At 43.6% G+C, this 25,129-nt stretch overlaps 1 protein-coding gene across 2 annotated transcripts in view; it reads left to right on the top strand.

The window, feature by feature from the left end:
* The window catches only part of LOC125467326 (NT-3 growth factor receptor-like), a 667,435-nt gene that overhangs the window by 175,389 nt on the left and 466,917 nt on the right, over positions 1–25,129 (top strand). For both annotated transcript variants that reach the window (XM_059639207.1, XM_048563007.2), the window contains exons 2-3: positions 12,815–12,889; positions 17,273–17,344. In XM_059639207.1, coding sequence (XP_059495190.1) covers positions 12,815–12,889; positions 17,273–17,344 — 147 coding nt within the window. The remainder of the gene's footprint in view (positions 1–12,814; positions 12,890–17,272; positions 17,345–25,129) is intronic.

Raw genomic sequence — 25,129 nt, 5'->3', positions numbered from 1 at the left:
GATTCTCTCAGCCATGATCGAATCAAATAGTGGACTTCGATAGACCAAATAGCCTATTTGTCCTGATTCTCGTGTTGCAAGAACAGCAGGAACCACTGCTTCCTTGTGGTGCTGATGAGCACTGCCTCTCTCCAGCAGTGTGGGGGATATAAGTTTTGAGGTGGAAGAGGACCATGTTTCCACATCCTAACTCACAGATAGTAAGAACTGCCGATGCTGGAGTCAGAGATAACACAGTGTGGAGCTGGATGAACACAGCAGGCCAGGCAGCATCAGAGGAGCAGGAAAGCTGACGTTTCGGGCCGGGGCCCCATTTCTGAAGAAGGATCCTGACCTGAATCATCATCTTCCCTGCTCCTCTGATGCTGTCTGGCCTGCTGTGTTCATCCAGCTCCACACTGTGTTATCTTCCACATCCTAATCACCAGTCTGGCCAACAGCCTGGCTCCAAGCATCTGCACCATTTCCGATATTTTCAGGGACTTGAAGAGCAACTGGAAAACTCTGACTGGCCTCTGATGATAGAATTTATGGACGTTTAATGAAATAAGTAGCAGGTGGATGTAAGGCCCTAAGCCCCACTTCAGAGAAAAATGGCCTTGGGGACTGCCCATTCAGCATCTGCCTCCATCAACAACAAAATATCCTCCCTCATATCCGTTTCTATGACTCCTTCAACAAATCTCAGACAGACTACGAGCAATGATAGATGACATTGAATTGATACAATTCTTTTATTGCCTCCGTCTCAGTTGAGAATTCACTGGCGACAAGTGCAGCTCCTTAAGAGAGGAAAGTGGTGATATCCTGTATGTCTCCACAGCTGACAGAATTTACTGGCTTTGTGAGAGGCAGTGCTCCCGCTAGTTTGCTTTCATGTGTCGGGCGTCCATGCTATTTCACCCGCACAATTTGTTCATGTCCCCGTGTGACTGCGCCTGAGTGATTTGCGGGTTTGGCGCCACATGCATCTCATTAATGAGAGCAGTTGCAAAACGGACGGTGTTCTGCCAAGAGTAGGATTTAAGCACAACCTGCAGGGTTGAATTGAACAATGTGGTAAAGTTACCTGTTGTGTCTGACTCTCTCACCCACCAGGAGTAGAGCAGACAACTCCCATGAGCACATGATAGCTGTCCAGTGCATTTTTGGATTTCCAGCAATACTCTTATAAATAGGAATGTCGTGGTGGTGATGAAAGCAGAAGGTTTGGAATGATGGGGAGCAGGAGTTTGTTGCTGTGATGTGTGAGGGGATGTAGAAGAAGAGGCTTGGTATTCCAAACAGCCTCTCTCTTTACAGAGTGATCACGGAGCTGGGTTTTACCCCAACACAAATGACACAAAACATTTGATAAATCACGAGTGATCCAATGGAACTCCTCTTGACATGCTCATATTAACATTACATTGTAATTAGACAACTCTGTCCAACTCCATCGAAGCAAGTTGAAATGCTAAACGGTTTCGTCCAAACTAATTCACCACAGAACAGTATGAGCATCATGCTGTGCAAGATTCATTATTCACTTAATCTGAATTCGAGTTCAAGATGGCTCATCATGATGATTTTGTGAAAATCACATGGAACTGAAGCAAAACCTTCGCTGCTTCTTGTTAATAGTAACTTTGTCAGGCATCAAGTCACAAATGACAAGAAACTATTTTTGCTGCCATCAGTCTGTGATTGAGTTTTTCTTGCTTGTTTTATGGCATTGATATTATTTTTGTTTGTTTCAGTGAACAGCTACTGTGCCGTTGAAAATCCTTCATCATGTGTGACGTTCAGTTTTATTGCACGGTGTCTACAGTAGAGGGTCTGTTTAGGAGGGGTTCAGGATCTAAAGGGTCAATTTAGCTCATTCACCCAAATTATACCTTGGACGTATCATCAAACTGGATTGTTAATAGGTCTATAGTTTCTAACCCCTCCAAGCGCACACACCCTACATTGCTCATTGCACTAACATTATCTGGTAATGTTAAATGCTCTTTCCTTCTCAATCTGTGCCTTTTGGTCTTGCTTGATGCAGTGATCTTGATTAACCTTGCCTATTGCTGCTTAATATTTTCCATATCCCCTAAGCTTCACAAAGTTTGGGCAAAGTCAGGTGAAATGGTATCATATCCTTTATTTTGATTGCTCCACCAATGAAGACAGTGGATTTGAATCTAATGCACAGTCTCTGGAGATCCATCCTTTGGCCTATCTACCTCTCTTTCCACCTTGAAGATCCTCCAATTCCTCTTTGCCCAAGCCTTTGGCCCTCCAGCTTCAATTGCTCCCTACCTGGCACTCTTTCTAATGCTCTTATGAAGTGCCTCGGTATGTTTAATTTTGTTAAATATGCTAAACAAATCTAAAAAGTTGTCAATGTTCAAACTAAAATGGGGCTAAATTTACATTCCAATATGCTGGAACAAAGTGAACAATGGAATGCATTTGCTGCTGATTAATATTTTGAAGGCACTCTTTTGGGTTTCTTCAGTGACTGTCTTCATTAAACCTCCAAACTGGAAGTGAAGGCAGAGTCCCTAATCACATCTTGGGGGCTCGGGCAGTTAGCTCAGCTGGCTAGACAGCTGGTTCGCAATATGGAGGGATGTTAACAATTCCCATATCAATTAAGTTCACAATGGAAGTCCTGCCTTCTCAGTCTCACCTCTCGCCTGAAGCATGGTGACCCTCAGGACAAGAGAGGGCGACCCTTTGGGACAATGGCACCTTTACCTTGCCCTGTCCCATGAATCCAGCAGCTGGGTGCCAGTAAATGAAGGCATGTATCTGTTGGCATGCAATCCATCAGCAATTCCCATCCAAGAAGCAGTATCTGTTTGTTTGGGATTTTTGCTTTTCCTATGTTAAGCTTTCTTTTGGAGAACAATGCTTTCTCTCCGGTGGATTCCAGTTTCATTCACCTCCCCACCCCACCCCCCAACTCCTGCTTACCACCCACAATTCCCCTGTTCCTGTCCATTGATCCAGAAGTAATAGACAGAGGGAAATTGGCACTCCATTTTGTTGCTGCAAGTGGTCTGGCCTATGTGTGACTCCAGACCCACAGCAATGTGGTTGGCTCTTAACCGGGGCAATGAGGGATGGCCCGCAAATGCTGCCTAGCCAGCAACACCCTCATCCCATGATTGAATAATGATGAAAAAAATCTGGAGGTCCTTGTGAATGGGCTGTACATGTGAGGCTGGATGAACACAGCAGGCCCAGCAGCATCTCAGGAGCACAAAAGCTGACGTTTAGGGCCTAGACCCTTCATCAGAGAGGGGAATAGGGTGAGGGTTCTGGAATAAATAGGGAGAGAGGGGGAGGCGGACTGAAGATGGAGAGAAAAGAAGATAGGTGGAGAGGAGAGTATAGGTGGGGAGGTAGGGAGGGGATAGGTCAGTCCAGGGAAGACGGACAGGTCAAGGAGGTGGGATGAGGTTAGTAGGTAGGAGATGGAGGTGCGGCTTGGGGTGGGAGGAAGAAATGGGTGAGAGGAAGAACCGGTTAGGGAGGCAGAGACAGGTTGGACTGGTTTTGGGATGCAGTGGGTGGAGGGGAGAGCTGGGCTGGTTGTGTGGTGCAGTGGGGGGAGGGGACGAACTGGGCTGGTTTAGGGATGCAGTAGGGGAAGGGGAGATTTTGAAGCTGGTGAAGTCCACATTGATACCATATGGCTGCAGGGTTCCCAAGCGGATTATGAGTTGCTGTTCCTGCAACCTTCGGGTGGCATCGTTGTGGCACTGCAGGAGGCCCATGATGGACATGTCATCTAAAGAATGGGAGGGGGATTGGAAATGGTTTGCGACTGGGAGGTGTAGTTGTTTATTGCAAACTGAGCGGAGGTGTTCTGCAAAGCAGTCCCCAAGCCTCCGCTTGGTTTCCCCAATGTAGAGGAAGCCACACCGGGTACAATGGATGCAGTATACCACATTGGCAGATATGCAGGTGAACATCTGCTTAATATGGAAAGTTATCTTGGGGCCTGGGATAGGTGTGAGGAGGAGGTGTGGGGGCAAGTGTAGCATTTCCTGCGGTTGCAGGGGAAGGTGCCGGGTGTGGTGGGGTTGGAGGGCAGTATGGAGCGAACAAGGGAGTCATGGAGAGAGTGGTCTCTCCGGAAGGCAGACAAGGGTGGGGATGGAAAAATGTCTTGGGTGGTGGGTTCGGATTGTAAATGGCGGAAGTGTCGGAGGATGATGCGTTGTATCCGGAGGTTGGTGGGGTGGTGTGTGAGAACGAGGGGGATCCTCTTTGGGCGATTGTGGCGGGGGCGGGGTGTGAGGGATGTGTTGCAGGAAATGCGGGAGACGCGGTCAAGGGTGTTCTCAACCACTGTGGGGGGAAAGTTGCGGTCTTTGAAGTACTTGGACATCTGGGATGTGCAGGAGTGAAATGCCACATCGTGGGAGCAGATGCGGCGGAGGCGGAGGAATTGGGAATAGGGGATGGAATTTTTGCAGGAGGGTGGGTGGGAGGAGGTGTATTCTAGGTAGCTGTGGGAGTCGGTGGGCTTGAAATGGACATCAGTTACAAGCTGGTTGCCTGAGATGGAGACTGAGAGGTCCAGGAAGGTGAGGGATGTGCTGGAGATGGCCCAGGTGAACTGAAGGTTGGGGTGGAAGGTGTTGGTGAAGTGGATGAACTGTTGGAGCTCCTCTGGGGAGCAAGAGGCGGCGCCGATACAGTCATCAATGTAACGGAGGAAGCGGTGGGGTTTAGGGCCTGTGTAGGTGCGGAAGAGGGACTGTTCCACGTAACCTACAAAGAGGCAGGCATAGCTGGGGCCCATGCGGGTGCTCATGGCCACCCCCTTTGTCTGTGGGAAGTGGGAGGAATCGAGAGAGAAGTTGTTGAGGGTGAGGACGAGTTCAGCTAGGCAGATGAGGGTATCGGTGGAGGGGGACTGGTCAGGCCTGTGGGACAAGAAGAAGCGGAGGGCCTTGAGGCCATCTGCATGCGGAATACAGGTGTATAGGGACTGGACGTCCATGGTGAAAATGAGGTGTTGGGGGCCAGGGAATTGGAAGTCCTGGAGGAGGTGGAGGGCGTGGGTGGTGTCACAGACGTAGGTAGAGAGTTCCTGGACCAAAGTGGAGAAAATGGAGTCCAGATATGTGGAGATGAGTTCAGTGGGGCAAGGACAGGCTGAGACAATGGGTCGACCAGGGCAGGCAGGTTTGTGGATTTTGGGAAGGAGATGGAAACGGGCCGTGCGGGGTTGGGGAACAATGAGGTTGGAGGCTGTGGGTGGGAGGTCCCCTGAGGTGATGAGGACATGAATGGTGTTGGCGATGATGGTTTGGTGCTCGGGTGTGGGGTCATGATCGAGGTGGCGGTAGGAGGTGGTGTCGGAGAGTTGGCGTTTGGCCTCGGCGATGCAGAGGTCAGTGCGCCATACTACCACTGCGCCACCCTTGTCTGCGGGTTTGATGGTGAGGTTGGGGTTGGAGCGGAGGGAGCGGAGGGCTGCCCGTTCTGCGGGGGAGAGGTTGGAGTGGGTGAGAGGGGTGGAGAGGTTGAGGCTGTTAATGTCTCGACGGCAGTTGGAGATGAAGAGGTCGAGGGAAGGTAGGAGGCCTGGGGGTGGTGTCCAGGAGGAGGACTTGTGTTGGAAGTGGGTGAAGGGGTCAGTGGAAGGAGGGTTGGGTTCCCGGTTGAAGAAGTAGGCATGGAGGCGAAGACGGCGGAAAAACTGCTCTATATCCAACCGTGACTGGTATTCGTTGATGTGTGGTTGTACGGGGACAAAGGTGAGCCCCTTGCTTAGGACTGACCGTTCGTCCTCAGTCAGTGGAAGGTCTGGGGGGATGGTGAAGATGCGGCAGGGATGCGCCAATTGCCAGTCTGGATTGGGCCGGGGTGCCAACTACGATCAGGGTTGGGTTTCCAACTCAGATTGGTTTAAAGTTCCAGCGAGCATCAACTTCGGCTATTTGGGCGAGATTGATGTCTGTGTGGTTGTCCTTCCAGGATTACCTTGGACACTGCAGTAATCATAGCTGAATCTCCTGGACAGTACTACGAGTAAACTGAAAAACAATTATGAGGGGGCACTAAACTTTCTTCTACTTGCATTTCCTTTAAACACACTGTTTATTTGTCAGAAAGTATTTGTAAATGAAGAGGGTAAATGTAAACAGGAATTGGTGAAACCTCCAGGAATACATACGACCAGAATGGACAAATGTGTCTGGAGGTATCATTAAGATCTAGGCCAGAGTTTGAAGACTCTATCCCCCCAAAATACTGTGTGCTGGTGCATTTCAGAAAGTTACTACTCACTAGTGATGAGAACAGATTGCAGGAGTTCCAGGATAACTGAGGCAAAATACAATTTGCCTGTCAAATAATTATAAGGATATCACTCACTAGCAGAGACTGTGATATGAAACTGTGAAGAGAAAGTGCCAATAACAAGAGGGAATGCGAGGGAGATGGAGAATGCCTGGTGAAATAGGACACCTTGTAGTAGGGGACGTTATTATGTTGTATTTCAGCAATATTATTTTTAAAATGTAATCTGTTAAATTCCAGCAGGGAGTATAAAATTGTACTCATTGCTTTCACATTATCAGAAAGAGAAACACAAACAACACAAACCAAACAACGTCCATAAACATTTATGGAGGTGGTGGGGTTGGGGGTTGGGGGTAGGGGTGTGTTTTCTGCAGACGTTCTTGGACTTTACTCTTGGGAAAGTCGGAATAACCCATCTTTCTTTGAAGGAGTCTAGGGGTTAATTTATACCCTTTTTTGAATTTTTGTCCATTTTTTAGGAGATGAATAGCATTTATCATCTTGTGCCTTTAAGAAAATTTGTTAAAGTGAGAAAGCTTGCTGAGAAAATAGTGCTGTAGGAGAAAGAAGATGCTCTTCTTGCAATGCCTCTGAGTCGATGATTCCCAAACATTTTTTGCACCGAGATAACAAAGTGTGGAGCTGGATGAACACAGCAGGCCAAGCAGCGTCTCAGGAGCACTTGAAGGTTGCAGGAACAGCAACTCATATTCCGCTTGGGAACCCTGCAGCCCAATGGTATCAATGTGGACTTCACAAGCTTGAAAATCTCCCCTCCCCTTACTGCATCCCGAAACCAGTCCAGCTCGTCCCCTCCCCCGACTGCATCCCAAAACCAGCCCAGCTCGTCCCTGCCTCCCTAGCCTGTTCTTCCTCTCACCTATCCCTCCCTCCCACCTGAAGCCACACCTCCATTTCCTATCTACTAACCTGATCCCGCCCCCTTGACCCATCTGTCCTCCCTGGGCTGACCTATCCCCTCCCTACCTCCCCACCTATACTCTCCTCTCCACCTGTCTTCTTTTCTCTCCATCTTCGGTCCGCCTCCCCCTCTCTCCCTATTTATTCCAGAACCCTCTCCCCATCTCCCTCTTTGATGAAGGGTTTAGGCCCAAAATGTCTGCTTTTGTGGTCCTGAGATGCTGCTTGGCCTGCTGTGTTCATCCAGCTTCACACTTTGTTATCTCGGATTCTCCAGCATCTGCAATTCCCATTATCTCTGATCACAATTTTTTGCGCCGTGACTGCGAATTGATGCAAGAGAATTGCTCTGACCCCACAGTGAAAATGGAGGAGGAGGTCTACGAGACCTCGGGTCAGTTAGAACAAGGACAAAGCTGTTATACCCTGTTTGATGCCATTGCTGTCTGCAAGCTCAGGACCCTTATGTTTCAGTGCACAAGCTCACTTCGGGGTCTGTCTTCCACTCTGGGAAGTGAAAGTTTCTAAAAGGTGCAAATAACACCCTGGAAATAATGGGGGAAGTAAATCTTCACTGTGAAACCTATAATCATAGTCTACGTTTTGCTCAAGACACACAGCTGGGCAAATCTCTTCTGCAGGTGGTATTTTATGCGGGTTGTTGATGGGTCTGAAAGGGTTTAAACTTAACGGAGTGAAGTAAGTGTCACTGTTGTGATTATATCACGTGGACTTGGTCAGAGTAAAGAAGGACACTGTAGGAGACAGAGCTAGGGCTAGTGTCCTCCCCACGGGCTCTACAGTAATGCAGGTCACATTCAGGTAATCTGTAAACCTTCTCAGTAAAACAATAAGCATCATATTGTTAACATAATAGCACTATTCCTGTTGGACCAGAAAGATGGCTATTTCAATTTGAACCCGATCACTTCAGGCTCGAACGATTGAACACAAAATACAAAGCACATAACGTTCGAGAGGGCCAGAAAGACTGTCGGTGCCTCCTGTTGGATGGGCTTCGAATCATGGAGTCCTTACAATGTAGAAAGAGGCCAGTCGGCTCATCTAGTCTGAACTGACCCTCTGAAAAGCATCCCGTGCTGACCCAGCACTCCCCCCCACTTTACCCCCATAACCCCATATTTGTGATGGCTAACCTACATAGCTTGCACATCTCTTGAAATTACAGGCAATTTACCACAGCCAATCCACCTAAACTGCATGTCACAGGCTTGTGATAGCCCATTCCAATCAGGCACTTGACAGGCCAACAGGGGCCTTCCTCTTGTATCAAGGCCTGCCGTTTGAGCTGTGGCTCCACTGGGAGTGCAAAGGAAGTTGCTGGTACTAGGTCCATCCGAGATCTCGGATTGTCACTGCTTAGAAGTGAGTGATGGCAGGACAGGGGTCATCCAGTGGGTGTTGCCAGGAGAGGTGGAGGGAGGAAGGGGCATTACAAACGAGACAGTGGGGGATCAGCATAAAGTAAGGTAAATGTAGTTCGCAGCAGAGCCTCCCAGTTCCTAACACTCTGTACCTCAGCAAGGCACTGATTCAGCAAGGAAACCCCCAGCACACCATTCCATGATCTTGTAAGCAACTAGATGCAGGTTTGTTTATAAAGCCTCTTATCTGCCACTGCCTTAATGACAATGATGGCAGAACGAGGCTCCTCATTGGGCATCCTCTGATGAAAGGTCTAGGCCCGAAATGTCAGCTTTTGTGCTCCTGAGATGCTGCTTGGCCTGCTGTGTTCATTCAGCTCCACACTTTGTTATCTTGGATTCTCCAGCATCTGCAGTTCCCATTATCTCTCCTCATTGGGCAGTACTTGCTCTGCACTCCCACTGTCAGCCATTAGATGGAGCAGGGGCAGCAACAGAGTACCAACGGTTGATCTGCAGATGATGTACAAGCTCTTTCATTCATCGATAAGACAGTACAGATGGACCCTTCTAAGTTCAATGAGTTGAGACAGGCTTGCCCTCCCTTACTTCTCAGCCCTGTTCCTCTTCTTCGTCACCCCAGTTGAAGTGTCCTTTAACAAGCACAGAGAATGTGGCAGTAACTCAGCAGGGGAGACAATGACTTCATGGTATTATTGCTGAGTGGTTAATCCAGAGACCCAAGTAATATGTTCGGAGGCCTGGGTTCAAGCCCTGCTGTGGTATGTGACGGAGTCTGAATTCAGTTTAAAAAAAATCAAGAATTACAATTCTAATGATGACTGTGAAACAATTGTTGGGAAAAAATCATCTGGTTTACTAATGCCCTTTAGGGAAGGAAACTGCCATCCTTTTCTGGTCTGGCCTACATGTGACTCCAGATTCATAGCAATGTGGTTGACGCTTAACTGCCCTCTGGGCAATAAATGCTGGCTTAGCCAGCCATGCCCTTATTGTGTGAATTAGTAAATAAAAGGTCTGGAAACATCTTTGGATAGAGAAACAGAGTTAACGTTTTGATCAGTGATAATGGGAACTGCAGATGCTGGAGAATTCAAGATAATGAAATGTGAGGCTGGATGAACACAGCAGGCCCAGCAGCATCTCTCTGATGAAGGGTCTAGGCCCGAAACGTCAGCTTTTGTGCTCTTGAGATGCTGCAGGGCCTGCTGTGTTCATCCAGCCCCACATTTCGTTAACATTTTGAGTCTAGAATGACAAAACATGGTATGGAGCTGGGGGAACATAGCGGGTCAGGCAGCATCAGAGGAGCAGTAAGGTTGATGTTTCAGGTTGGGATGTTTCTTCAAAAATGTCCTGATCCGACACGTCAACTTTTGTGCTCCTTTGATGCTGCTTGGCTTGCTGTGTTCCTCCAGCTCCACACTGTGTTATCTCTGACTTCAGCATCTGCAGTTCTTACTATCTCTGTTGGAGTCTGGTATGATTGAGTCTGCTATATTTCAGAATTGAAAGGTGCTGAAAAACTTTTTTTTGATACTTTTGACTGAGGCAGAGAAGGGACAGCAGGGCAGATGGTGGAGAGGCTCAGTACAAGTGACAAAGGGATTGTTAACGGTGGAGGAAGAGAAAAAGAGATGTGAAAAGGTGAAAATGAAGATGTGAAAGGGAACGACTTGGTCTTCTCAATGGAGTGCAAAGTGAACATGACACAAAAGTGACACGGCTTTGGAAGAGGGCTGCGGGAGAGAATGTATGAAAATTAGACAACAAATATGTTATAATCAGTTTCTGAAGGTATTGAATTTAGTATTGAGACCTCGAGGCCATAAAGCACTTAAGCGGAAAATGAGGTGTTTTTCCCTGGGCTTGCATTGCAAAGTGTCCTTTTTTTTGTAACGGTTGCTCACCCCCACACCAGGCTTGTTAGTGGGTCATAAATAACAAAGCCACTGGCCTGAGCGTCCTGGAGCATCTTGGAATCTCTGCCAACTAAAGGTGAAATTCCTGGACACTGGAAGGAAAATTCTTAAATGCATTAATACAGAAATTTTCTCAACCTTTGAATATTTATTCATTTGTAAAATATGGGAAATAGGTGTTTGACTGGGTTTGTCATTGGAGATGGGAGGATGAAGCCACCAAGGCATGTCCAACCAGAGGTGGAAACCTTACACTGCTCAGCCTGTGAATTGCGGTGGTGGTAAAAGGTTACCATTTATCCGGTGATAATTTTAACAAAGCCAGTTCAGGTGAACATAAGGTAAACTCTTCTGAATTTGTGTGTCACACATTAAATGTTGAAAAGAGAGCCAAATGCTGTGGATGCTGGAGGTCTGAAGGCAAAACACAACATGTTGGAAATGCTCAGCAGATCAGACAGCATCCACACTGAGAAAGAGAGGGCAATGTTTTAGGTGTATGACTTTTCAGCAGTACTATATCAAATATTGATGCCTCCATGAAGCGAATTAGCACAATGACATCTAATTCTTATTCACTCTTGATTATGTGATTTAATGGGTGGGTTCTTTAATCTTCTGAAGTATCTATAAACTTTGAGGCAAAAGGCAGGAATGTTTTGCACCAATCTTTTTCTTCCCTTTGTCACTAAATTATTGATTAAACCGTTAGTAGGCATAAAATTTATTGCAACTGTAAATTGTTTGAGCCCATGACTGGTCACAGATGAGTATTTCACCACTTATCTTTGATCACTTGATCCCCACAATCAGGTTCTTCTGTGCCACAAAGAGAATTGTAGCTCTTGAAAGGGATGTTGGATAGGCAACCCAGATATCTTCTTCTGCCTGACCAGTGGGATAATTGTAAGGAAGGAATCATTAGAAGAATCAGACTTTAATTAAATGTTATTTTTCCTGCATTGCTGACAATTACCAATCGATTCAGGCCATACATTGTATGGATTTTACTTTGTGTATTAAAACAGCGTTGTCAACTCATTAATCAACCAGTTGAGGTGAATTCTGCGCATTTAAAGGATAATTGATAAAATGACCAGTGTTGACATTTACCCAGCACTGGGTAGCATGAATGCTTTCAGGCTGCACATTCAGAATCGTTACATGACTGTGGAGAGATGGAATAAAATGACTGCAGGACTCCACTGTTCATCAGATGTTAATTGCTTCCTGATAAAGAAATCATTCGTTTGCCAAGAAATTCTGCACTGTCAATGATGATCATAGCTGAAGGTCTTTTGATGGGCTGGTTGAATCTTTTCACTTGGATCAATTGGAACTTTGGTAGTTTGTTTCCTATACTGAGTATGGAGCAATAAATCAGACCAATTAGACAATGCATTTTGGCAAAGTTGTCAAATTGTGCAATTGACTTCAATGCATGAAAATCATGATTTCCATTGATTTTGCTGCAGATGTGCCCAGTGACAGTCGTGGCAGTGTGGTTCAAATTTTTCAGGATTTTAGAAAGCAGAATAGCAATTAGCCACTTACCATCTAAATTCCTTCTTTCACACCATTTAAGGGACTTCATTTAATGTAAGACCCAAGGAAAATTAGCACTATTTTTCTTGAGGTCACGTCAAGAAATATTTTCACAGGGAATATTAATCTTCCCCAAATGGAATGCTGTGTCAAGTCCATGAGACTCGACCATCAAAGAGAATAGCAGCTCTCCATTTTAACTCGCTCAGCTATCAGAAGGCATTTAATCGCTGCTGGTTTTTCACTCCCTGATTGAAGGCCAGCACGGCATTCAGACTCCAGAATCTATACTTCATATTGTTTCACCAAACTGCTGGTGAGCCAGCCTTTCACCCGCTGAGCTATCTAAATTGAATACATGTTGGGAGCAGTAGTGCATCAGTGAAACTCTTGCAGTGAGAGCTGGTGGATAGGCCCACACTTGCAACATTCAGTTATGTTTATCAGCTTATGAACAGATGATGGCAAATCAAAGTTTATCAAGCTTTCTGTTGGTAGATGAGTTGGAGTTTAGAGGTCTCTTTGCACCATTTTCCCATAAGAAAATGCCACAGAGTGAAGTGATTTCTGGAAAACTGGTACGACTGAATTTGTGGTAAGATTCACATACATACTCCTGGCAAGGTTAAGGTGCAGTACAGCATCACTCTCGGGATTGTTCCATAAAATTATGAACTAAGACTGGAACCATTCTAACCTCTTTGTTCATTGGCTGTTTTACAGACACATCGAGAACCAGAAGAGTCTTCAAACATTGAACGCTTTTGATATGGAGCCTTATATTGGACTCCAGAATCTGTAAGTAAATCGAATAAATTGAGATTGCGTTGGTCAACTGGTTTCAGCGTTAAGCAGTGGCAAAGTTGTGAATTAGTGTTATGGCTCTCATGGTTTCTTCAAGACTAGTTCAAATTAATGCTACAGGCTGTTGAACCTAGGGGCTGAAATAGCAAGAACTGCAGATGCTGGAGCCAGAAATAATGAAGTGTGGAGTTGGAGGAACACAGCAGGCCAAGTTGGGATCTTTCTTCATTTCATTTTCAAACTGAAATGCCAGCTTTCCTGTTCCTCTGATGTTGCTTGGCCTGCCGTGTTTCTCCAGCTTCACACGTTGTTATCTCTGAATCTAGGGGCTACTGTCTATAGAACTTATGATGAATTCTGAAACCTGACTGCTCAGTCCAAGGGAATGGACTGGCTTCAGTTTGTATATTCTGCCTGTAATTTTAAATTTGAAGCCATGTTCTGAAAATCTTCTCAGGTCAAATTCTGTAACGTAATTGACGAAGTGCTTGATATCACAATCTGAGGTTTGCAGAGTGTTGGATGTTCAAGGTTGGTACCCCTCATCATTACAGCTCTGAAACTGACTGGAGCTTTTGGATTTAGCACACAGATAGATTAACATGGAAATTTCATCCTGTTGCTGAGTGGTTCATCAGAGGCTGCTCTGCGGATTTTCCCCTAGATCATGAAGACAGTTGATCCAGTGAGATCATCCCTGTTCTGCTGTTCTGTTGCTGTCAGAAACAACAGAAAAATTAAGGCCTGTTTAATGATTGGGTTTTTAATGGTCATCTGAGTGAGAACGAATACTCAACAACCAATCTGATCTTGAAAAGATAAAACTTATAATTGTGGGATGTTGTTAAATGCTTTCATTAAGATTAAAGATTTTAAATTTTAAAAAGTTTGTCCATGACATTTTACCTTCCAACTTAGCCTCACTTGTAAATCCCAAACTTCATGTCGCTCTTTGCAAAATGCTTACAAAGTCATTTTATTATTAATGCTTCTCATTTCCAGATTGGCTGTCTGTGAGAATTCTTATGTATGATTGACTGTTTGGATGGTGTGTTGACATCACTGCAGCTTGTTCAGAAAGCCCATTAAACTACAATATAATCAATAGCATGTCAAAAGAAACAAATTTCTCATCAGAAAGATTGCTCGACTCTCAATGCAGATTTCTTTAAGAATGGATTCCAAGTGGCTTCGCTTTACCATTGACCACACAAACTGAATCATTGCGATCACCAGAATGGTGTGAGTCATAAAATGTCACCAGCGACTCAATGCGAGACAGCCAATGTTACAAACCAGATAAATATAATTTAACTGGCAACATAATGTGGTCCTCCATCCAAACGCTTCGCAGGTCATTCCATTTATTTTCATTTGCATTTGTATTTTTTGCCAAGATTTCCCTAGTTTGTGTTTTGTTTTAAACACTGCTTACTGGTGGCAGAGTCAATAGCTTAAAATCGAGACTGTTAGTTAGCAGCAGATGCTGCCTTACCTGATGAATTTATACAGTGTCTTTTGTTTTTAACTGTGGGTTTCCAGTAATATTTAATTGTACTGTCATACCATTTGCCTTTGTTATTGCTTGCTGTATTTGCATTCCGGGTTTACTTTATTCATATACAAGTGCACCTAGAAATCCCTTTGAATGCTAACATCTCCCAGTCTTTCACCATTTATAAAGTATTCCGTCATCCTGTTCTTCCAAAAAGATAAGTAACTTTGATTTCACCTCATTATATTCCACCTGTCATGTTCCTGCCCACTTGCTTAAATTGGTTTGCAGCTCTGAAGCAACCTCCTGACAGCCTACGTTCCTAACTTTGTATGGTCAGTAAGCCTGAGCATATCACATTTAATCCCACAATGAAGTCATCAATATTAAGGTAAAAGGAGGATGAGAGAATTAATGCAGCATGGGTTGGAGCGTGGCACTGTGGTTAGCACTGCTGCCTCACAGTGCCAAGGACCTGGCTTCGACCCCAGCCTTGGGTGACTGTCTGTGTGGAGTTTAGATGTTCTCCCTGTCTCTGTGTGGGTTTCCTCTGGGTGTCCTGGTTTCCTCTCGTAGTCCAAAGATGTATAGGTTTAGGCGGATTGGCTGTACTAAAACTAAAATTGTCCAGGGATGTGCAATTAGGTGGGTCAGCCATGGTAAAAACATCATACATTGATGGTGAGAGGGATAGTAGGAACTGCCGATGCTGGAGATCTGTGATAACAAGGTGTAGAGCTGGATGAACACAGCAGGCCAAGCAGTATCAGAGAAGCAGGAAAGCTGACGTTTTGGGTTGCGACTCGTCTTCATTTTTCTGAAGAAGGGTCTAGACCTGAAATGCCAGCTTTCCTGCTCCCTTGATGCTGCTTGGCCTGCTGCGCTCATCCGGTTCTACACCTTATACATTGATAGTGTCGGGCAGTGGGTCTGGGTGGGATGTTCTTGTGAGAGTCAGTGCAGACTCAGTGGGCCAAAAGGCCTCTTTCTGCACTGTAGGAATGCAATGATTTTTGTGAGGCTATGGTTTCATCAGGTTTATTGGAATTATTAAAACATACTGTATAGAAAGTTGACATTCGGCCCATTGTATCTTTGTTACCTTCCTAAAAGATCAGTTGATCCTTGTGCAATTCCATTGTGTTCAGTTCTTAAGTAAACATTCAGGGAAGAAAGGGCCCTGCTAGGATTCTCTGGCAAGTCAAAAAAAAATCTTAAATGTATTTCACTTGTGAGATTTATTTTCAGGAGAGGAGGATATTAGCCAGATCTCTGCTGATGATTGCTTTGCTTTGGTAGTTCAGTCAGTCCAATGATTTAGTTCTTCCGCAAATCTGAAATTCCCATGGAAGGTTGAGGTGATTTGGAGGCCTGCTTATTGACTTGGAAGACAGAGTCCAACTAGGTACAAACCCCGAAAACTTACCTCAACCTTTTGGCTTGATCAAGCATGGACCAAACATTTCAGTTTAGCTGCTTGATTTGAAGTACTTTCTTCATAGTAACTGGGCCAAAACTGGACCTAAGAAGTGTTTGGAGGGAGGATCTCAATATGTTTATTTTCAATTAAATTGCAATTAAAACATTGTATTGTTGGTTACATTGTCTGCGAACAGTTCTGATTCTCTTGTCTAAGGAATGGTACACTGGCATTGGAGGCAGTCCAGAGAAGGTTTACTTGCTTGAGAGTGGGCATAGAGGGACTGACTTATGAAGAGAAGTTGAGTAGCTTGGGCCTGTACTCATTGGAGTTTAGAAGATTAAGAGATGACCTTATTGAAACAGACAAGATTCTTGGGTTCTCTACAGGGAAAAGGCAGAGAGGTTGTTTCCCTTTGTGGGATAGTTCAGGAAGACAAAGCAGAGTAAGGGATCACCCATTTAAAACAGAGAAGAGGAGGAATATCTTCCCCAACAGTGAACTATATCTATGGAACTCTTACCCCAGCATGCTGTTGAGGCTCAGTTGTCAAGTATATTCAAGATAAAGGTAGATTTTTCCATGAGTAAGGGAATTGAGGGTAATGGGGAAAAGATGGGAAAATGGAGTTGAGGATTATTAGATCAGCCGTGATCTCCTTGAATGGCAGAGAAGACTCATTGAGCTGATTGACCTGCTTGTCTTAAAATACTTTATGTCAAAATTTGCACTGAGAGTTTGTTTGTATATTACCTATTTATGTACTGGATGCTTTGCAGATTATTTGCAGTAAATTAGCTCAACTATCTGTTTAAGGTATGGAGGGTGACAGTCTTTTTCAGTGAGCCAATAACTGTATAATCCTAAAATCCACACCTGGAAAACAGTTAAAGCATATTCACTTCTAGTGTTGCTGTAAATCTGTAGTGACCCACCATCCATGAATACTGAACTATTACTAGAAAAGACAAGTGCTTCTCTCCAGCTTGCCCAAGCTAGCCTCTTGCTGCAAAATACTGCCTGGAGTGAACATAGAGAATACTAAATTATCAGTACCCCTGTTGCATTATGAAATGTGCCAGAAGACACAGTGGTCTGATTCAGCTACGGCCTCACATCCCTGATTCCCCAGTTGCTGCTTGATAGCTCGATCGAGCTGTATGTCACAATAAGTAATGTGTACTAATATTAATCTCAGATGTCTGTCAGTGTAAGAAAGCTGAACAAAGAATCCATTCACCTCTCCAATCTGAATTCATCAAAATGTACTTTTCGTTTTTCATAAATGTTGAAGTTTTTTGTTTTGGTTGTCTGACTGTTTCTGCTGATGTTTAATTTGTGCAGAATAGAAATGATCAGGAATTGAAGGTTTATCTAATCCACTCATTTGATTGGGTGTGGAATAAATCAGATTTGGGAGCGCACAGAGCTTGTAACCTCCTGTATTTGTTCTCATTTCCAGGACAATCATAAATTCAGGACTACGGTCGATTGCTCCACGAGCTTTTGCCAAAAATCCTCACCTTCACTACATGTAAGTGATCCCAAGCTTAGACTGGGTTTACAGAGGGTTAGGAGTTGAGTGGTTAAATTCAGATGCTGAGGTAATAAAGATTATGTGTTTTTTCTACAATCCATTGCCTGAGAAACCTGAAACATCAATGATCCACAGGCCTATTTCTTTTTCTCATTAAATAAACATCCTTATGATGCACAGGAGTTTGAACAAGTGCAGAACGATTTGTGAAACAAAGACCTTGGAAGTTCTGCAGACCTTTTTTTAACAATAACAAAAGAAACAGTGAAAGATAATCGAGTGTTGAATATTTATGAAATGACATTGCAACTCTAACTTATAGGTATTCCGCCAGCGTCTGCAGCTTCGTGAGAAAAGGTTATAGTGACGTGTCCATTTCACACCTCTGCCTGAGTAATGCTCAGTCTAAATTTCAAAAGCCAAATGTTGATACATGTTATTGTGAAGAAATAGGAGACAATCGGATAGCAAGAAGGAGAGACGATGACGTAAATTTTAACCTCAGATGGACTTGCATTGAAACATGATCATGAGATCAGAACCACCTGCCTTTTAATGGATGTGACAGTTACTTGCATGAATAGATGTGACATGTTATTAGGCTGATTTTATTTTTTAGTATCATGCCTACAATAAGGTGAGGACAATTCAAAGAAGTGGAATATTCTTTTTTTCTCGTTTAATAGCAGCTTTCATGTCCAGAATGATGTGAAAGATTCCAGATCTCTCTGTAACTATACCAATGACTGTTGTTTCCTCTTGACCAGTCATTCTGTTCACAGCTCCTGATAATGGCCAAAAAGTGCTCCTCTGCTTTCTACTTATGGTAGTTAGATACTGCAGCGTGTGCATGGAAAACATGTCAATCACTGGAGGACTTCACACTTCCTGTGGGTGCAGTGGCTATCTTAGAATGTGGTTGCCTCTGTCACTTAGAAAAGACAGGCAAGGAAGGAGATTAGTTCTTATTCAGACATTCTGTGCCTTTAGAAAACCATCTACTTGCTGCATGATTACTACGATATATATGGGGGTAAGCTAGGATTTGGTAGAGCCCCTGAACAAGGGCAGGCAAAGACAATGTCAGGGTGTATTGGATTTAGGAAAACGGACTGGAAAAGAAGGACAACGTTTGTAAAATGTGAGGTCATCCATTTTGGTAGGAATAACAGCAAAATGGGCGATTATTTAAATTGTGAAATATTGCTGTATGCTGCTGTGCAGAGAGACCTGGGTGTCCTTGTGCACGAATCACAAAACATTGGTTTGCAGATGCAACAGGTAATTAAGAAGACAAATGGAATACTGTCCTTCATTGCTAGACAGATGGAATTTAAAGACAGGGACATTAAGCTGCAAGAGTGTACGGTGCTGCTGAGGCCACAACTGGAGTATTGTGTACAATTTTGTCCCTTACTTGAGAAAGGATGTGCTAACATTAGAGGGGATGCAGAGGAGGTTCACTAAGTTGATTCTGGAATTTAAAGGGTTGGCTGATGAGGAAAGATTGAGTACACTGGGATTATACTGATTGGAATTTAGAAGAATGAGGGGGGATCTTATAGAAACGTGTAAAATTATGAAGGAAATGGATAAGATAGAAGCAGGGATGTTGTTTCCGCTGGTGGATGAAATTAGATCAAGAGGGCATAGCCTCAAATTAAAGGGGAGCAGATTTAGGACTGAGTTGAGGAGAAACTTCTTCACCCAAAGGGTTGTGAATCTGTGGAATTCTCTGCCCAGTGAAGTAGTTGAGGCTACTTTGTTGATTATTTTTGAGACAAAGATAGATAGACGTTTGAACAGTAAAGGAATTAAGATGAGCATGCAGGTAGTTGGAGCTGAGTCCACAAAAGATCAGCCATGATCTTATTGAATGGAAGAGCAGGCTCAATGGGCCAGATGGCCTACACCAGCTCCTACTTGTTATGTAATCTCAGATACAGCAGGGTATCACATAGTGACTGTGACACAAGAACCAGGTTATTGATCCTCTTCTTTAAAAAAAACTATGAAATAAATGAGAAATAAATGCTGAAAAACAACAGAAACACAAAATATAAAACAAATTGAAGCACATTTCCTTGACATGCATTTCTACCAGTCCTTTAACAGCAGGATTGAAACAATGCCTGATCTTCTGTGCCTTCAGCATGTATTAGGCCAATTGCTGGTGATCCATTGCCGATACTCATGCTATTATGAACAGTTTATGGAAACAAGCCATGATCTGTTTGTCAGGGCTGTGTTGCATTACTGCTTCACACACTCAAGTGGAAAATGATCTGTGTGTCATGTTATCAGGCTGTTTCAGATTGAACAATGTACAGACTATTGTTCTTTTGCAATGAGGTCATGATTTATAATTAGGGCTGAAATATCCATCAGCCTGTGCAACTTCCTCTTGTTAATTTGGAACCTGTCTCTGATCAGATTTAGCAGTGAAATTAATTATCTGTCAAAATAGCAGGGACCGAATCTGTGACACTCGATGTGGGGTGTACAATTCTGCTCCCTGTAACCTGTCAGGCTGACAAAGCTCACGAGACGCTCCAGGAGACATTTATTCTCAGAAAACATGTCCTACAGGGGCCTCAGATCTCAGTTGTCTGTTCGGTGTTGAGGCTGAAGTGTGATTTAATTGGGTCAAAAGAGGAGCAATTACAGCTCAAATGAAGATGCACTGTTTTCAAAGTATATCTTTCAGGACTTCATTTAAATCTGAAATAGTATTTGAACACCTCATGTAATAAACGGGATGCTAATGCTTTGTCCCTGGACTGATATCTGATTTTTTTCTATATTTCTACCACTTCCCACCAATAAATCAAACTGTGTTAATCTATACTTTAGGCTAGTACTGCTATTAACATTGTTAGATAAATCTCCTTAGTACCTCTGAGCTGTGGGTATCTTCATACATGTGTTGTTTAAGGCAGTTAGTGCCCAAAGGGTTAACTTGCATCAAATGATGAGTTCTACCCATCAGAATATAAAGGACTGTTCCTGCAGGAGATATAGAGTTTGTTTGTCACCTGTGTTCAGTTGTTCTTGTGCTCAATCCATGTAGCTAACACAAATATATACTTGAATCTATGCTGATATTTCACAAGAGACTACGATGTATCTCAGGTATAATGTAACCAGCTGTTAAGTAGTGTGTAATAAACCTATTCTGTTAATCAAGATGGACTCTACCTTTTGCTGAGAACTTTGCGTGGGCGTCTTTCCCCACTTCTTGACTATAACGTAGTCTACTATCGACAGGAAGGATTTGGTAGTAATGAACCTATCCAAGGCATTTCTAATGGTTCAGGTGGACACAATGACAGCATATACCATTTTTACAGTTGTATTGATTTGATTATATATACCAATAAACCCAGACTCCTTGCCCTAGAGTAAGGCTCTTCCACTCTGTCAGTACCATGGCAATCTGTTATTTACAATTATGCACTGAAGATTACTGAATACAGCTGTCCAAAGTAATGCCTAAGATTTCTTTCTAGTCCGCTGCCTGCTTCTAGTCTACTCTGCTGATGTCTGAGCAAAATCAGTAAGTACCATTATTACTTGCATATTCCATTATATCACAGGAATTTTCATTAAAAGTAGATACATTTCAGCTTGTTCTGCTTCATTGGGTGGATTGGATGCAAATCCTTGTTTTGTGAGTCAATGTGGAATGAATACTGACACTTTCATTGCTACTCGGAAAGTCATTCCAACTAAGATTGCTATCAAGTGGATGGTATTAACAGTATGAAGTCAAAAATTAGAGGCACCAAATAACTGTATAGGATAAGTTGAGTAGATAGTTATATCATCTATGGCACTTGATGCCTGGGCACCATTAATTTAGCCAGATACACATGATAGCTGTATATTGTTGGGGTTAGCCAGTAGTGCCACCTTTGCAGAGTTATTCAAGTATATATTGTACTTGCCCTATATACTGTGACTTAGATGCACCAAGCTCCTCTAAAGAGATGCACAGGCACAAACAGGAGCATTGTACCATTCACAGCAGATTGTTGATCAGCGCTGGGGAGGTGATGTATTGGTAAAGTCACTGGAGTGATAATACAGAGTCCCAGGCTAATATTCTAAGGACATGAGTTAGAATCCCACCATCATAGATGGTAAATTTTGAATTCAATTAAGTGGAGTGAAAAAAAAGTGTCCAATGTGCTGTCAATTCTTATTACAAAAAAGTGAACCCATTTAGTTCACTCGTATCTGTTCTTACCTGATCTGGCGTACACGTGACTCCAGACCCACAGAAATGTGGTTGAATTTTAACTGACCTCTGGGCAATGAGCAATGGGCAATGAATTCTGGGCCTAGCCAGCGACGCACACATTGTTCCAATATTCCTTTTGACATTCCATGCATGGATCAGAGTATAGTTTCTGAAAATCACTGCTGTGCATGGACCTTGGGGGTCTGTGTGCAAGAAAGAAAACATTCAAGGAAAACCTACCCAAACCCCATGAACAAATAAAAATACTCTTCATTACTTAGCTTAAAGGCATAAATCTTAAAGTTAAAATAAGTGGTTTAGCAGTTTTTCTCTGTGTTTTGAAAGCTGTGTTATAAGGGTGAGGGTTGAAATTGTTGGGCACTCAGTTACTTGCTCTGCATTACCACCAGAAACGTTGAGGCTAGGTGAACACAGGTTGATGCTGTGTTCTCTCTGTGAACTTCAGTCATGACTAAATAATGATCTTATCAACACAGGGTTCAGTTCTCACATTAATAAGTAGAAAAGAATCAATTTTGAGTAAAGCAATGTTGGAATATAAAAGCAGCAATGTGCTTCTGAGGCTTTATAAGGCTCTAGTTAGGCCCCATTTAGAATACTGTGTCCAGTACTGGGCCCCACACTTCAGGAAGGACATACTAGCCCTGGAGCGTGTCCAGCGGAGATTCACACGGATGATCCCTGGAATGGTAGGTTTAACGTATGATGAACGGCTAAGTATCCTGGGATTGTACTCATTAGAGTTTAGAAGGTTGAGGGGAGATCTAATAGAAACTTACAAGATAATGCGTGGTTTAGAAGGAGTAGACGCTAGGAAGTTGTTTCCATTAGGCAGGGAGACTAGGACCCGTGGGCACAGCCTTAAAATTAGAGGGGGTAAATTTAAAACTGAAATGAGACGACATTTCTTCAGCCAGAGAGTGGTGGGCTTGTGGAATTCATTGACGCAGAGTGCAGTGGAGGCTGGGACGTTGGATGCCTTCAAGGCAGAGATCGACAAATTCTTGATCTCAAAAGGAATCAAGGGCTACGGGGAGAGTGCAAGGAAGTGGTGTTGAAATGCCCGTCTGCCATGATTTAAATGGTGGAGTGGACTTGATGGGCAGAATGGTGTTACTTCCACTCCTATGTCTTATGGTCTTATAACAACCAGCTAACAAAGTGTGAAGCTTGATGAACACAGCAGGCCAAGCAGCATCTCAGGTTCACAAAAGCTGACGTTTCAGGCCTAGACCCTTCATGAGTGATGCTGAGATGCTGCTTGGCCTGCTGTGTTCATCTAGCTTCACAATTTGTTATCTTGGATTCTCCAGCATCTGCAGTTCCCATTATCTCTGATCATAACAACCAGGAAATCATTTTTGTGATTTTGTTTGAGGACAAGTATTGGCTGGTACACTGTTTAAAAAGAAAAGTGCTGATCTTCTTCAAAATAATGTTTACATGTAAGAACATCGGAGTAAGCCATTCAGACCATCAAACCTCTTACAACATTCAGTTAGATCATGCCTGATCAACTACTTTAACGCCACTTTCTCAGTTGATCTTCATATTCCTTGATGCCGTTGGTCTGCAGAAATATATTAATCTGTCTTGAGCATGCTCAGTGATTGAGCTTCCACAGCCCTTGGGGCTAGAGAATTTCAAAGATTCGCTGCCCTCCAAGTGAAGAAGTGCCCTCCTTATCTCAGTCTTAAATGGTCAGCCCCTTATCCTGAGTTTGTGTTCCTTGGTTTTAGACTCACAAGATAAAAAAAATCTGCATCCATTCTGTCAAACCCTGTTAGAATTTTGTAAGGTTCAATGAAGTCATCCCTCATTCTTTAAAACTCCATGAAATGCAGACCCTGTCTGCTCAATCTTTTCTCATAGACAATCCTACCATCCCAGGATTTAATCCGGGAAGCCTCGATTGCACTCAACAACAATTACATCTCATCTTAGATCGAAACAATGTACAGCCCTCCAGATAATGTCTGAGCGATGTTCTCAGTTACCCAAATCTCCTTGCAACAAAGGACAATGTATCACTTGACTTCCTTGCAGCTCTCTGCACCTGCTAATTTGAGACAGTCCTGTACAACGAGTCCAATAACCCTTTGGACATACACTTCACAATCTCTCGCCATTTTTTAATGTTTTTTTTTCCTTTTTGACTTTTTCCACCAAAGTAGAAAAAGTAACTTCTCACTTATTCACATTGTATTCCAGCTGTTGTGCTGTATTCCACTCAGTTCTTCCGTCAAAATCTCCTTGAACCCTCCTTGTATCCTCCTTACAATTTACTTCCCACAAATATCATAAAATAAAACAAAGACCTGCAGTTGTTAGAGATCTGAAACACACAAAAACAGAGGTTGCTGGAGGAACTCAGCAGGTCTGGAAGCATCCATGGAGAGAAAACTGAGTGAATGGGTTGAGTCCAGTGACTTTTCTTCAGAACTGATAGCAGCTGGAAAGAAGTGGTATTTATGTAGATGATGGGTGTGTATGTAGGAGTGGTGTGGGTGGGGGGGGGGGGGGGGGAGAGGTTACGTGATGTAGGAAAGGACTGAGTAGATAGTTGGAGAGGGAAACCGGAGAGAGAGAGAGAGAGAGGGAGAGAGAGAGAGAGAGAAAAATTTAGGCAGACAAAGGGATTGAAATAGTAAACCACGGGAGAAAAGTAGATAGATAAGTGGCAATGAGAGCAATGAGTGGGTGAAAATGGGTTGGCTGTGCGGAAGCCAACCAATATAGCAGGATCTGGTGTGTATGGGTAGCTAATAGGCTTGAAAGAGATATTTACTCTCTCAAACTATTAAGCTTGATTCCCGAGGCTGGAACTCGGAAGATTAGGTGTTGCTTTTCCAGCTTAGGCTGAGTGTTGCTGGAGCACTACAACAGACCTGAGACAGGGATATGAGAGGTCCAAGGTGTATGAAATGAGCTTCTGGAGCAGTACATTCAGGAGTCAAGTAGGGATTGGCTATTTTGGATTTAATGTCGTGTCATGAGAAAAGACTAATTAATAACCTTGTTGTAAAAGAGTCTTTGGAAAACAGTTATCGTAATATGATAGAATTTTGCATTAAGTTTCAATGTGATATACATCATTCTGAAGCTACAGACTTTGACCAGAAAAAAGGAAGTTCTGAAGGTATGGGGCAAGTTGACTGTGGTGGATTGAGACAATATTTAAAGTGAGCATTTAAAGAAAAAATCCATTATCTACAACAGATATACATTCCACTAGTCACAAGCCTTCAGCAATATTCAAATTGAAAAGAATCCCAACAATGTGGAAGCAGGCCATTAGGTCCATTGAGTATGCACCAACCCTCTGAAGAGCATTCCACCCCAGGCCCACCCCTATACTATCCCTATATTTCCCACCCGAAACATTCTGGGTAAGTTAGCATGGCCAATCCACTGAGCCTGCACATCTTTGGACTGTGGGAGGAAACTGGAGCACCCGAAGGAAACCCATGCAAACACGGGGGGAAGCTGCAAATTTCACACAGCCCGAGGGTGGAATC

Source organism: Stegostoma tigrinum, chromosome 33, assembly GCF_030684315.1.
Source record: "Stegostoma tigrinum isolate sSteTig4 chromosome 33, sSteTig4.hap1, whole genome shotgun sequence".
Classification (NCBI taxonomy): Eukaryota; Metazoa; Chordata; class Chondrichthyes; order Orectolobiformes; family Stegostomatidae; genus Stegostoma; species Stegostoma tigrinum.
Note: the sequence above shows the minus strand (reverse complement) of the source record. Positions and strands in the feature narration are given on the sequence as shown.